The 15,254-nt window shown below is 35.4% G+C and overlaps 1 protein-coding gene across 1 annotated transcript; it reads left to right on the forward strand.

Moving 5' to 3' along the window:
- Positions 7,830-10,071, forward strand: LOC109949571. Its single transcript, XM_020565594.1, has 3 exons — positions 7,830-8,230; positions 9,554-9,676; positions 9,890-10,071. Exons 1-3 carry the CDS (start codon positions 7,877-7,879, stop codon positions 9,983-9,985), a joined length of 573 nt encoding a protein of 190 aa, XP_020421183.1. The 5' UTR covers positions 7,830-7,876; the 3' UTR covers positions 9,986-10,071.

Here is a 15,254-nt window from a genome sequence, read left to right on the forward strand (position 1 = left end):
AAATATTTGGATTTTTTTTTTTTTGGAAACTTTGGAGGATGTTTATTTAGTCAATTATCTATTATGTTATCATTTAAAAAAAATGAAAGAAATTGCATTACATGATGGGTTTAACTGATTTAAGTTGATTATATAGCGAGCTGACAAACACTGCGAGTGTAGAAAATATGTAGTAATTAATGAAAGAATAAATATATCATAATCATTTATTTATTTATAATAACTTACTACAATATTTTACACTGTATACATTACATGGTAAGATACATGAGTGACTTAGTATCACATAGAGTTCCTATAAGGTTCAAAGTTATTTACACTAACACCCCTTGAGGTTTTCGACTTTTTCACAAAACTCCTTGAGGTTTTATAAATTACAAGAACACCCCTGAGGTTTTAAATTCACAAAACTCATTTTCATTGATTTTTCATCCAAAGATTAATGATTTTGTACAAAAAAAATCTCCAAATGACAAAGTTAGCATTTGAGATTAGATTGCATATACTTCATTGAGATTAATTTTGTTATTTGCAAAGGTTTTTTTTTCAATGAAATCATCAATTTTTGGACAAACAATCAATGAAAATGGGTTTTGTGAAAACAAATTGAAACCTAAGGGGTGTTCGTGTAATTTTTGAGACCTGAGGGGGTTTTGTGAAAACACAAGAAATCTCAGAGGGTGTTAGTGTAAATAACTCTTTCAATTTTTCAATGTCTCCATCATCTTGATATTATCAATATTTTGGCCAAATGATACTGAAGTTGAGAGAAATTATCGACGTCGATATTTTCCAATATTATCATCAATATTATCAATACTTATACAATATATGTATAAATATGTTCTAAAATATCCTAAACTTGAAAAAATGATATCGATATTTATCGATATCGTCGATATTTTCCAATATTATTATCAATATTATCAATACTTATACAATATATGTCTAAATATGTTCTAAAATATCCTAAACTTGAAAAAATGATATCGATATTTATCGATATTATCAATATAAGTCCTTGGTAAGAGCTCATGGGTACATTGACCACCAGAAGGGTGCATGTGAGTTTTGTGGGGGTGGCAATTAAGCTTCAACCTTTATTTTCAATATTTTTTTTACTCTTTCCGTTACATTGGCAAAACCGAAAGTTTAAGACTAATCGTATCAAAAAAAGAAGACTACTAAAATAAAAAAATAAAAAAATAAAAAAAAGTAAAAAAAGAGGTCCACGTATCATGCATGCAGGATATACATGTGTGAAACGAGTCAACAGAAAAAGCAACTAGACGTTGGACCTGTAGCGTGGGCCAATGGCTGGGAGAAAAGAACTCAGATGTAAAGCTAGCAAGAGCAAGTGGGGTGTAGGCAAGTGTTTCTCCAATGGCATGACCTGTAACTTCAATTGCAAATTCAGGAGACTCTGAGTGCTTTTAATTACACAATCTGATGAGGATTTTAATTGCCTAAGGTTTAAAACTATGGAAGAAGGGGTGGAAAACTTTGCCATATGAAGAACCATCGCAGGATACCACTAGAAAGTTGTAATCTACAATGTGAGTTGGGGGGTTTTGAATTTCAAATGACACATAGCCTGTGAAGACAAGGCCATGCAACTAACTCTTCATACGTGTCAATTTTGATAATCCCGATGTGGTTTTGTAGGTTTGGTGCCATCTAGGTTATTGGTAGAGGCAGTGTTCGGATGATGAATGGTTTAGATTATTTCTGGGTTGTTGGTTGACGTCATTAGGAAAGTTTCAGTGATGGTAATACAGTAAATATGGTATCCAGGACAAGCTTATCATATTTGGGTTTGGGACAATGAATTTAAATGTGTAGTGTGAGAATCTGGCCTAGATATTGTCAAGCAATTTCCCTGGATTTTTGTCAATACCACCTTTCACAATTGGTAACAAAATGAAAGCTCTATCATTTCACGTTTTTTTGCAGGCACTGCTTGGTGAATGTACATGACCTTCTCTGATCCCTATAAACCTAGAGCACTTTCCCCACCATCCCATTCCTTGCTTTGCTGCTCCGAACTCTCTCTCTCTCTCTCTCTCTCGCTCACTCTCTCTATCTCTCTCGTTGATCAGGATGTCTGATTCATCAACACCCTCCTCCCTGGATGTATTGGTGTCAGCTGCTTGTGCCTCGGAGGAAAATGACTTCTCTAACTTTCCTCAGGCAGTTCTCGTGGATCCCCATGAGATACAGTCCAATGTGAATCAAAAAAGTACTAGGCAATTGGAGGGATCTAGCACTACACCTAACAAAGACTTGGAGAAATCGCAACTCTTCAAAACACTTAAAAAAGTGGTCGCCGTAAGTCACTGCCTCTCAATTCCTCCTGTCCTCGGTCTTTAATTAAAACTGCTAGGGTTTAATTACAGGTTAAATTTTCTCTGAACATTTTCATTTTTACACAGAAACAAATAGCAGAGTTGAAAGGCATGTCTACATCGAAGATAGATGAAACCACCACAAACCTGCAGATCGTACCCAGTACTGTATGTGGTTTCACCATTTGCTCAATTAATCTGTAATTTTCTTTGTGGTTGGGGTTTCTAGATATGATTGTTATTCTCACATAATTTTCTTTGCATTTTCAGTCACAGGAAACACCCCAAGCAAAGCAGACAAGATCGAGGACCACGCTGACTGGAGAATTCTCAGTCTCATTTGAACTGCCTGATGATTTTCCTGAGGATGCAATTGTTGATACGGTATATATAATTGAAGCGATATATATATCATGTTGAAATCATATATATATATATATATATATGTATGAGGGCCTCATATTAATATAATTAGATTTGTTTGTGGATGGCTACAGTTAGTGCCTGAGGGGAGTGAAACTGATCCTCCCACTTCGCGTCAGTTGTCTTTCTCTGAAAGACTAGATGGCTGGAGGATTACCCAAAGAAAACGGGTTAAGGGAATATGTGACATGGTAATTTGATTACTTAATTGGTTATGTGAATTTTTTATTTTTTATTTGGTCTGAATGGTTATGTGATTTTGTAACCCTAATTCTTTATCTTTTTTCCCCAAAAACCCTAGTAAAATAATTTCATATAATTATGTATAATATCGAAAGATGAACGTTTGATGCAGTACTACCGACACGAAAGGTCGAACGCCAGTTTGAGATCTGTGGTCGAGGTGGTGAGATTTATTCTGTATGAAGAATTACCCAAACAGCAATCGGCGAATAAAGGAAAGTTGAAAGGATCGGTGAGTTGGACTGATCAATTTATATATAACTTTGGCATATAAAATTTTGAAATATCATGCACATAGTTAAGTTTGATCAATATATTAAATTTTGGTTTGTATGTTTAGGCGGAGAAGATGACAAAGTCGGCATCGGTGAAGAGAAAGTCTTCAGATGCTGGCTGTAGCAAAAACCCTCCAGAGGAGAACAAGGAGGGCCGTGATGGTCCACCAAAGGAGAAGTTGGTAAAATTGTCACCTGAAGCCATGGAAGCAAGGGTAAAAGCATTTCTACAGGCAGCCTATGAGAACTTGAAGAACTTCAAATATTTTGTTAGCAAAGAGGAAAAGGTGTCAGATGGTAAACATTTATTCTTTCTCTGCTCAATCCACTTACAAGTTTATCTCTTGTGCCCTTTAGTTTAGCTACTGTTTTAATCCTTTGATTTTTCTCAGGGGCTAAAACAGAAGAAGTAAAGGTCTCAAAGGAAGAGGAGGAAAGCATTGTAGCCCCATCTTCTCCAAAGGTTGCTTCACCTAATGTTCCTTGCAAAGAAGAAGAAGCTCCCATTAATCCTCCTACGGAATTGGACCAATCAAATCCTCCTACGGAAATGGATCAACCCAATCCTGCGGTGAACCATGAGGAAGTTGGCCATGGAAACGCTTCCCAAAATGATGGCAATGGAGGTGACCTAATTTATGGCCTTCTGGTGAGCCCCTACCTTGATGACCATATGGCCATGTTGAAGCATGATGGCGGTTCACCTAAATGAACTGTCAATGTATGAGATGGAAATTTTGGTGCATGTCTTCTTTAATGATTTATGCATGAATTATGGACTCTCATTTTATCTCATTTTTAATTGTTCAAATTTATATGGATGGAAGTGTTTGAACATGAGTGTTAAAGGTGATTTAAAAGGTTGATATCCCATCAAATCATGTCCATTTATCAGCTAACTCGCTCAATTGTACTTCAAATTTAAATGAGTGTTTTGTCTAGAAATTCATTTTAATTTGGTTCAATGACTAAAACTTAAGTAGTTACATTTTCTACACTTATCAGAAGTGACTTATGTGTCACTTATACCTGAACTGCATTCAAATTTATATATGACAACTGAAAAGACTACCAATCTCTGATGGTTCTCACAGAGATATCCAACTAAGTTTTTTCAATACTGACTCCTAATTCTCTGTGTGTGGGGTTAGTAGGTGCAAGCAAACACACCAAAGCTAGCAACTATGGAGAATGAGGGCAATTTATCACTACTGCCACCAAGTGACATTGAGATTAAGAAAGAACATTTGGAAATGTTAGGTGAATTTGATCACAAAGTTGTACAGCCCCAAGAGGTTAAGGGGAAGTTTGAAGATGAAATGTGGAGCGGAGATTCTAGTGCAATAAAGGCCGTCCCTATTCAAGCTATACCAGCGCAAGCGGCGAAGGTGACTATTGTGGATGGAAGAGATTATGAACTCCCCATGGGATGGTTGGTGGAACAAAGGCCACGGACCTCGCTCAAATACTTGGGCAAAGTAGACCTGGTTAGTTCTTCTTTTTTTCTTTTTTTGGATTGATTACAACTATTTTTCAAATCTGAATAATTCATCAAATCAATAGAAATTGTTGTTGTCAAATTTTTAGCTAATTATAAATAAATAAATAAATATATATCATACTTAATTAATACACGACCTATATGTGTGTGCATATATATCTCAAGTACTGAAGTTGGTGTATACTATTTAATACTTACATTTAAAGCATAACATATATATATTTCAAGCATTTGCATGTATCGCGTGCATTTCACGCGTGCACACACATGCACGTTATATATAGTTACCAAATTATACATGATTCAAATTACCAAAATACATGCATACGTGGTGTACCCACATGAGAATATACCAATTACACTAGCACATTGTATATGCTATAGTACCATACCAGGTGAGGTTTCAATGGATCTTTCATTGAGGTTTATCACCTTATGCCTGCATTTTAAGTTAGTGTTCCTTATTGATCCCTGTTAAGCTTCTGTGCTTTAATCAGCAGTGTTAATTCATATTGAAGTTGCATATGTCTCTTGAATTTGGTGCCTGTGGTATTAAGCTATCTCCATTTTTATTATGTCAACATGCCTACTTTGCCTAGTAAAAGTTCACTTGAGCTATACGGACACTACGGGATCAATTCGTATCCAACTTTATGAATATCTACTCATGCGTACCTTTCTTTTTCTTTTTTATGTACTGTCGAAAGTGCAGTATTGTCATGAAGTTAAAACCAGAAAGCGATTCCGATCACTGAAAGCTGCTAAAAATTGGATTATGGAAGCAAATCAAGGAGAGCAAGAACATGAGCCACTCGAAGCTGGTGATGGTTCTAATTAAGGTGAGCTCATGAATTTATGTATTGGAAGAAGTAAGAGGATACACAAACTATTGTATGGTAAATTAATTTTAAAAAAAGGTTTGCTTTATGTTATCGTTATGTTTGCAAAGGAGGTTTTCAAGTGTTGATGTAAAATTTGTATTAAAATTTGTATTAAATCTATATACATACATACATGGTTGATAGTTCTTAGCATTAAGCACCAGGTGATCAACTTGGTTGATGTTATTGTATAGAGTACTGATATTTTCACCCACCTTCCTCTTATCTTCTCACCCGCCATGTAAATTTGAAAAAATAAAATCATATCTTTCCACCCACCATTATTCCTAAAATACCCTTTAATTATTAATTCAACTAAACACCATCGACTCCAAGTTTAAAACATAAAAAATTTAACCAAAAAAAAAAAAAACACTCTTCATCTTCTTCATGTCTTTTCAACTTCACGATCAGAAATCCCAATGAAACACCATTACAGTCAACCCCTCAATCCTTTTGGAAGAACTACTCAAATTTACGTTACCATATCAATATTCTCATCAGCCCCTTAGCAATACTGGTGGCTTCACCGCTGCGACACCACCACCACAACAACATGGCTACGACCAACAAGACTGCCATGGATTTTAATTGAAGTGATGTGATATGGATAAGGACCCGCATGTGGGTTAATTAGATTGAAAAATCTTTTAAATGGAATAAAATTGAAGGAAAATTTGGCCTCTATTATCAACACCCACCAACCTTGACACAATATTAAAGGTGGAGTTGCAAATTTGATTTTTCTTATTTTTTTTTACCTTTTCAAAGGATTGGGATGGGTAGATATGTGGTCGCTGAATTTGTTGAGGTCAAGATGGAAAGAATATGGAGAGTTAAAAGAAACAAAATTATTTTCTTTTTAGAATTTGTTTTCTTTTTAGGGTTTTAGAAATCATTTTACAAAGGGATAAATTTGTCTTTAAAATTTTTAAGATAAGATGGGTGAGAAAATAAGATAGGTGAGTGGAAATAGCAACACTCTATTGTATATTTGCTTATGTAGGCTTCAAAGAATTAGCACTTCGACGTTGCAAACCACCTGAAAACATAACATGGGTCCTCACTGATGTGAGAATGATGAATATGGAGCCTGTACATATGTCGAAGATAATTAACATGGTTCCGGATCAGGTGAAGAATTCAATCCGTCTAGGGTGTGGAAATGTGTGAAGGAAATCAACGAAATAAACATGTTTATTTAGTTTTTGAGGGACAAGATGAGGGGACTCAAGTTGCTTCCAAACTTTCATTTTTCTTTTCTTATTGAACAAATTCCCTTTCCGTATGTTCCGGTTGAAGTGCTTTCTGTCACCTTTGGAAATTAATGTATGGTGCATCTGGCTATTATTGGGCTGGTGAATGAGAAACATGAACCTAACTTATATACAAACTCTTGCGTTAACAATTGACCCGTGGAAGCATAATCGCTTGAACAGGAAAAAGAAAATCAACTAAACCGATAGCCTCATCCAAGATGATGAACGGTTTAGATTATTTCTAGGTTGTTTTGTGTACCTCATTAGGAAATTAGTCAAGTGCGAGTAATAATACAGTAAATATGGTAAACATTGCAACCTTATCATATCCGGATTTGGGACAATGAATGTAAATGTGTAATGTGAGAATCTGGCTCATATATTGTCAAGCACTTTCCCCTGTATTTGTCAATACCACCTTTCATACATGGTAACGACATGAAAGAAAGTTAGGTTAATTGTTAAAGCGATTATGCTCTCCTGATCCATATCAAACCTAGAACACTTTCTCCTTCACCATCCCATCCCTTGCTTTTGCTGCCTTTCAAACCTCTCTATGCTCTCCTGGACTTCAAATTCAAAATGGTTTTATCCAGAATCATGTGAAAATTTCAGTCAACATATTTGTTAATTAATTACCTCGTTATTTATGTTTGCATCGAGAAACTCATAAAAAAAATTATTTTTTTCAGCATAAATTCTTTTCAATAATAAAAAGTTGGGTTAAATGGTCCAAAACTAAATCGTTACACTTTCCACGCTTATTAGAAGTGACTTAATTATGTGCCACATACACATGGACTGCATGCAAATTTATATATGACAACTGGAAAGAGCACCAATCTTTATTGGCTTTTGCAAAGATATCCCACTCAATTTTTCCTGTACTAACTTAGATCTGTGTTTGGGGGGTCAATAGGTCCAGAAAAACACACAAAAGCTAGCAAAGATGGAGGATGGGGGAAATCCATCCATGTTGCCACCAAGTTACACTAAGATTAAGAAAGAACAGCCGGAAATGTTAAGTGAATTTGACCAGAAAATTGTCCAGCCCCAAGAGGCTAAGTTGAAGTTCCAAGATGAAAATGAATCTGGACTGCTGCAACAAAGTGACATAGAGACCAATGCAGCAAAATCAGAAATGTTGAGCGGAGATGGTAGAGCAATAAAGGCCATCCCTCTTCAAATGATACCAGCACCTACTCCGACTTTTTTTGATGGAAGACCTTTTGGACTGCCCGAAGGATGGATTGTGGAACAAAGGCCACGGACATCTCTCAAATACTTTGGCAAAATAGATCAGGTTAATTCCGTCACAAACTTTTTTTTGGGGGGTTTAATATAACTATCTTTTTTCAAATCTGAGGATCTGAAGAATTCAATTGAAAATATATTAGCTAATTATATATAAAAGTTTTTTAATTAGATCTAATGCCTCCATTCTCAGATCTATTATGTAAATTTTTTGAAAACTAGCAAGGGTTGTTGTAATCTGATGATTTTGTGTCTGTTAGTTTACTCGTGGAGTGTGGAATTAGTCTCTTTTTTTTCTTGTCTTTGTGGCGTTGTCAAATTTTTGACTAATTATAGAAGTTCGTATATTAATACATTTAGTGCATCCACCTCAGATCTATAAATTTTAGGTTACTACATGTAATTTAAAATAAATAAATAAAAAACTAGCTAGGGTTATTGTGATCTGATTCTGTGTCTATCAGTTTAAATGCGGAACTGGGGGAATTTTTGTTCTCCTTGTGGTGACAGTACCATGTACCTATTATATACTTGCAATTCAATTTTGATGTGTACTGTTCTTCGCAGCTTATGAATTAATAAAGTATATAGGTATACATGATTCGTATACATGGCTTAATATTATATCTAGATCGGGATCATATTGAAGTGTTGTATACACTATTTAATTAGTATTGATATTGAAAGCACGTAACATATATGCCTCAAGTATGTGCATGTATAGCGTGCATTTCACGCACACAAGTACACGCATAGATATAGTTACAAAATTATACATGCCTCAACTTACCAAAATATCTGCACAGTAGAGTATACACACGAGAACATACTAATTAAGCTTGCACTTGGGAAGCCGCCGTTTTAGGTTGAAGGGATAATCAAATATGGGGAAGGCTCAGGAATTTTCTTGTACCGTATTCCATGCCTAGAGTATTAACATTCAAGCATATTATCATGAAATTCACAAAATCTGGTTGGAAGTACCTTTAAAAGCCAGCAGGGGAGCTTCCTCAATCCATTTCATTTATTTTTATCACCTTATGCCTTGAGTTTTCCTCGTCTCTTATGCATTTTTTGCCATCAACAGTTATATTCCTAGTGATTCAAGTTAGTGTTCCTTATTGACCCATGTTAATTTCAATCTTCTATTTAATCAGCAGTGTTAATTCATATTGAAATCTATCTGCATTGAGCAATTCCTAGATTGTTCAAGGGCTTCAATAAAGGAAAATAATCATGCTTTGCCGGTTGGGTACTATAGTTTTGCCTCTCACATAAAATGACATTTTTTTTTTCCTTCTGTCAAACATAAAATGACATTTTCTAATAGTCCCCCTTTGTAATTAATTAACATCGATTATCAAAAGTGCAGTTTGTTCATGAAGTCAAAACAGAAAAGCGATTCCGATCCATAAAGGCTGCAAAAAAATGGATTGAGGAAGCAACTCAAGGTGGGCCGGCACAGGAGGCATTACCAGCTGGTAATGGTTCTGAGGTGAGCTCATGAATTTACTTTGTATATTGGAGGTAAGATGATACACAAACTAGTAAATTTAAAACGATGTTTGCTTTATGCAATCGTTATGTTCACAAAGGTGATTGTACCATTAATGTAGAATTGATTAGATTTATATATGTAAATGTACGACATGCCTAAAATTACGATAAATATATGGTTGATGTTATTGTACACTTTCTCATCATGTAGGCTTCACAGAGTGCCAAACCCCCTCGAACAACTACTAAAAGGAGAAAAGCAACTCCAGGCTTCGACTTTGCAAACCCACCTGAAAAGCTAATATGAGTCCTCACTGATGCTATGAATGGTGAATGAAACCAGTATGTCGAAGCTACCATGGTTCCGGAACAGGTGAAGAATGAATGGGCCAAGGCATTTCAATCTGTCTGTGGAAATGAGTGAAGCATCTGGCTATAATTGAGTTGGTGTTAATGTATGATTATAGCCAAAGACCATGAAAAACTACTTTTCAGGTTACTCTTCGAATAATTGCCAAAAAATAAACTGTCGTCGTCTTTTTTTGAACATTCTGTGACTTCTATTATCAAACCCTAAACCTTTGTTTTTCTTAGATTGGTTGTAGTGAGGTTTTTCTTTTCTTATTTAATAAATTCCCTTCTCTTCTAACAAATTTAAAATACACTTGCAAATTTTTTTTGGGGGGGTCGTATTCAATAATGATAGTCATTGTTAACATTTACCATTTATTATTCGGGGACTTAAATTTGTAGTGTTGGTTATTGGGGTTAGAGTATTAGAATGTGAGCATCAAAGTCAAAACTAATTGAAAATACAGGTATGGTGTCATCGAGGTTTTTAGTAATGATATCGATATGATGAGTAGTTTAGATTACTATAAGGTTGACCTTAGGAAAGTCCAATGAGAGTAGTTAAACACTAAATATGGCAAGGGCAACCTTTTCATATTTGGAAATGGGACAATATGAATGTAAATGTGTAATGTGAGAATCTTTCTCATATATTGTCAAGCACCTACCCTGCATTTGTCAATACCACCCTTCATAATTGGAAACAACATGAAACTCTCGTTTTAAGTTTTTTTGTAGACATTGTTTGGTGAATATACATGACCTTTTCTGATCCCTATCAAACCTAGAACACTTTCTCCTTCACTCTATCGCTCCCTCTGCTCTCATGTACTTCAATTTTAAAAGAATTTTATCTAGAACCCTGTGGAACTTTCTGTCAACATATTTGTTAATTAATTTCCTCTTTACTAATGTTGCATCGAGAAACTCACAAAAAAAAAAAAACAAACAAAAACTTATTCTTCTTTTTTATCGTCATAAATTCTTTTTACTAATAAAATTTAGGTCAAGTAGTCCAAAACTAAAACTAAGCAGTTACACTTTCTCCACTTATCAGAAGTGATTTATGTGCCACATCTACACTTACACTGCATGCAAATTCATCTATGATAACTAAAAAAAGTACCAATCTTTATTGGCTCTTACACAGATATCCAACTTAATTTTTACTGTACTGACTTAGATTTGTGTGTGTGGGGGGGTCTCATTAGGTGCAAGAAAACAAACCAAAGCTAGCGACAATGGAAGATGAGGGAAATTCATCCCTGCTGCCACCAAGTGACATTAAGAGTAAGAAAGAACAGCCAGAAATGTTAAGTGAATTTGATCGGAGATATGCACTGCTGCCACAATTTGACATAGAGACCAATGAAACAAAATCAGAAATGTGGAGCGGAGATTGTAGAGTAATCAAGGCCGGGCCTCTTCGAATGCTACCACCCCAAGAGGCTGAGACTTTTTTGGTGGAAGAAAGGCCACAGACATCTCTCAAATACTATGGCGGAATAGATCAGGTTAATTCTGTCATTCACTTTTTTTGGGGGTGATTCAATTGAAAGTTTTTAGCTAATTATAAAAGTTCTTAAATTAGATCTAGTGCCTCCGTTCTCAGATCTATTAATTTTAGAATTACTACAGGTAAAATTTTTTTTAAACTAGCAAAGGGTTAATCTGATGATTTTGTGTCTATTAGTTTAGTCGTGGAGTCTGGAATTAGGGGTTTTTTGTTTTTGTTTTTGTTGTTGTTGTCTTTGTAGTGTTGTCAGATCTATTAATTTCAGGCTTACTACGTGTATTTTTATTTTATTTTTTTGAAAACTAGCTAGGGATATTGTGATCTGATTTTGTGTCTATCAGTTGAAGTGTGGGTGGGATTTTTTTTTTCTCTTCGTGGTGACAGTACTATGTAACTATTATATACTTGCAGTTGCAATTCAATTTTGATCTGTGTTCTTCGTATTTACCTTTGAATTAATAAAATATAGAGGTATAAATCATTCATAAATGGCCTTTTTATATCTAGAGCGGGATCAAATTGAAGTGTTGTGCACACTATTTAGTATTCATATTGAAAACACGTAACATATATACTTCAAGTATGTGCATGTATAGCGTGTATTTCACGCGCACACGCACACATATATAGTTACCAAATTATTCATGCCTCAAATTACCAAAATACCTGCATAGTGTATAAACAAGAGAACATACCAATTAGGCTTGGGAAGCCGCAGTTTTAGGTTGAAGGGATAATCAAATATGGGGAAGGTTTCAGGAATTTTATTGTTACTTTACATGTTTGTACAATTTTTTATAGCACCATATTCCATGCCTAGAGTGTTAACATTCAAGCATATTATCGTGAAATTCACAATATTGTATATTTTGCTCATGTAGGCTTCACAGAGTGCCAAAACCCCTCAAACAAGTACTAAAAGGGGAAAAGCAACTCGAGACTTCGACTTTGCAAACCCACCTGAAAAGCTAACATGGGTCCTCACTGATGCTGACAATGGTGAATAGAACCCGTATTTCGAAGCCATCATGGTTCCGGAAAAGTTGAAGAATGAATGGGCCAAGGAATTTCATTCTGTCTGTGGAAATATGTGAAGCAGACCCAAACATTGCTTTTCAGCTTACTCTTTGAACAGTAGCCAAAAATAAAAAGTCTTTCTCTTTTGAACATTCCATCATGACTAGTTTATTGTCTTCAATTCTAACTTCGTTTAGCCAAAGCATTAGCTGCCTGGTTTCCCTGCATTTGCCAATACAACCTTAATTTCATACTTGGTGACAACATGAAGGCTCTCTATTTCACGTTTCTTTGCAGGCATTGTTTGGTGAATGTATGTACATGACCTTCTCTGATCCCTATAAACCTAGAACATTTTCTTCTTCACCATCCCATCGCTTGCTTTTTGCTGCCTTCAAACTCTCTTGCTCCCTCTGCTCTCCCTCGCCCTCTTATATTTCAAATTTAAAAGAGTTTTATCAAGAACCCTGTGGAAACTTCTGTTAAAATCTTTATTTATTAATTTCCCCTTACTCAGGGTTGCATTGAGAAACTCACAGAACAAACACACACAAAATTTTCTTTTGTTTTTTCAGCATAAATTCTTTCTAATAATAAAAATTTGGGTCAAACAATCCAAAACTAAGCAGTTACACTTTCTCCACTTCTTAGAAGTGACTTGTGTGCCACATTCACATGGACTGCATGCAAATGGTTATTACAGAGATATCCAACTCAGTATTTTCTGTACTGACTTAAATCTCTGTGTGTGGAGACAGAAATATCCAACTCAGTATTTTCTGTACTAACTTAAATCTCTGTGTGTGGGGATAGAGATATCCCTTGCCTTTAAAAGAGTTTTATCCATAACCATGTGGAAACTTCAGTCAACATTTTTCTTAATTAATTTCCTCTTTACTTAGGTTGCTGAGAAATTCATAAAACAAACACACATACACACACAAATTCAGCATAAATTATTTTTAATGATAAAACTTTGGGTCAAATAGTCCAAAACTAAGTCCTCGCACTTAATAGAAGTGACTTATATGCCGCATAAATTTGGACTGCATGCAAATGGTTATTGCATGGGTATCTAACTCAGATTTTTTTGTACTTACTTAAATCTGTGTGTGGGGGTCAGTAGGTGCAAGAAAATTCCCCAAACCTAGCAACAGTGGAGGATTCATCCCTGTTGCCACCAAGTGACACTGAGATTAAGAAAGAACAACTGGAAATGTTAAGTGCATTTGGTTTTTGAAGCACAACATGAAGGGACTGATGAAATTAGAGAACCAAAGTGGAGTCAGTTAAGATGCCTTCCAAACTTTCGTTTTTCTTAGATTGGTTGTAGTGAGGTTTTTCTTTTCTTATTGATTAAATTCGGTTCCCTTGTAACAAATTTTGTCCTTTGGTTTTGTCTTATCCAGTGATAAGAATTATTGTTAACCTTTACCATTTGCTATTCGTGGACTCAAATTTGTGGTGTTGGTTATTGAGACTAGAGTATTAGAATGTGAGCATCAAACTCAAAATTAATTGAAAAGGCAAGTTTGGTGTCATCTAGGTTTTTGGTAGACGTATATCGAGATGATGAATGGTTTAGAATATCACTACTAAAGTTTACCTTAGGAAAGTCCAGTGAGAGTAACACTGTAAATATGGTATACATGGTAACCTTATTATATTTGGATTTGGGACAAAGAATGTAAATGTGTAATTGAGAATCTGGCTCAAAAATTGTCAAGCACTTTCCCTGGATTTGTCAATACCACCTTTCACAATTGGTAACAAAATGAAAGCTCTCATTTCAAGGTTTTTGCAGGCACTGCTTGGTGAATGTACATGACCTTCTCTGATCCCTATAAAACCTAGAACACTTTATCCTTCACCATCCCACCCCTTGCTTTTGCTGCCTTCAAACTCTCTAGATCTCTCTGCCTCTCTCGCTCTTTCGTTCATCAAGATGTCTCTGTCGACATTTGATGTTTTGGTGTCAGCCGCTGTAGCCTGCCAGGAAAATGAGTTCTCCAATTTTCCTCAGGCAGTTCTTGTGGATCCCCATGAGATACAGTCCAATGTGAATCCAAAAAGTACTAGGCAAATACAGGGTTCTATTAGTACCCCAAACAAAGAGTTGCAGAAATCGCAACACTTCAAAGCACTTCAAAAAATGGTTACCGTAAGTCACTGCCTCTTAATTTCTCCCATTAATTAATCTCTAATTAAAATTGTCTCTAATATTCTTTTTACACAGAAAAAAGTGAAAGAGTTGAAACCCCTGTCTTCAGCGGACACAGATGAAACCACCAGAAACCTGCAAATCATACAACCACATGCAAACATTGTATGGTTTCATTTGCTCAATTAATCTCTAGATCTACATATATATAATCGGTTTTGAGCTTTCTAGCGATGTTATTGTATGATTGCCATTCTCACATAATTTTCTTTGCATTTTCAGTCACCCAAAGCAAAGCCGCCGAGATCTCGGACCACCCTGACTGGAGATTTTTCGGTGTCATTTGAACTGCCGGAAGATTTTCCTCATGATGCAAATGCTGAGACGGTATATAAAGTGATATAATATACATATCATGTTGAAATTATTTATGCATATATTCATATAATAAAATGTACTTATGGATCTACAGTTAGTGCAGGAGAGGAGTGGAACTCCTCACACTTTACCTCAATTTTCATTCTCTGAAAG

Source organism: Prunus persica, chromosome G6, assembly GCF_000346465.2.
Source record: "Prunus persica cultivar Lovell chromosome G6, Prunus_persica_NCBIv2, whole genome shotgun sequence".
NCBI lineage: Eukaryota > Viridiplantae > Streptophyta > Magnoliopsida > Rosales > Rosaceae > Prunus > Prunus persica.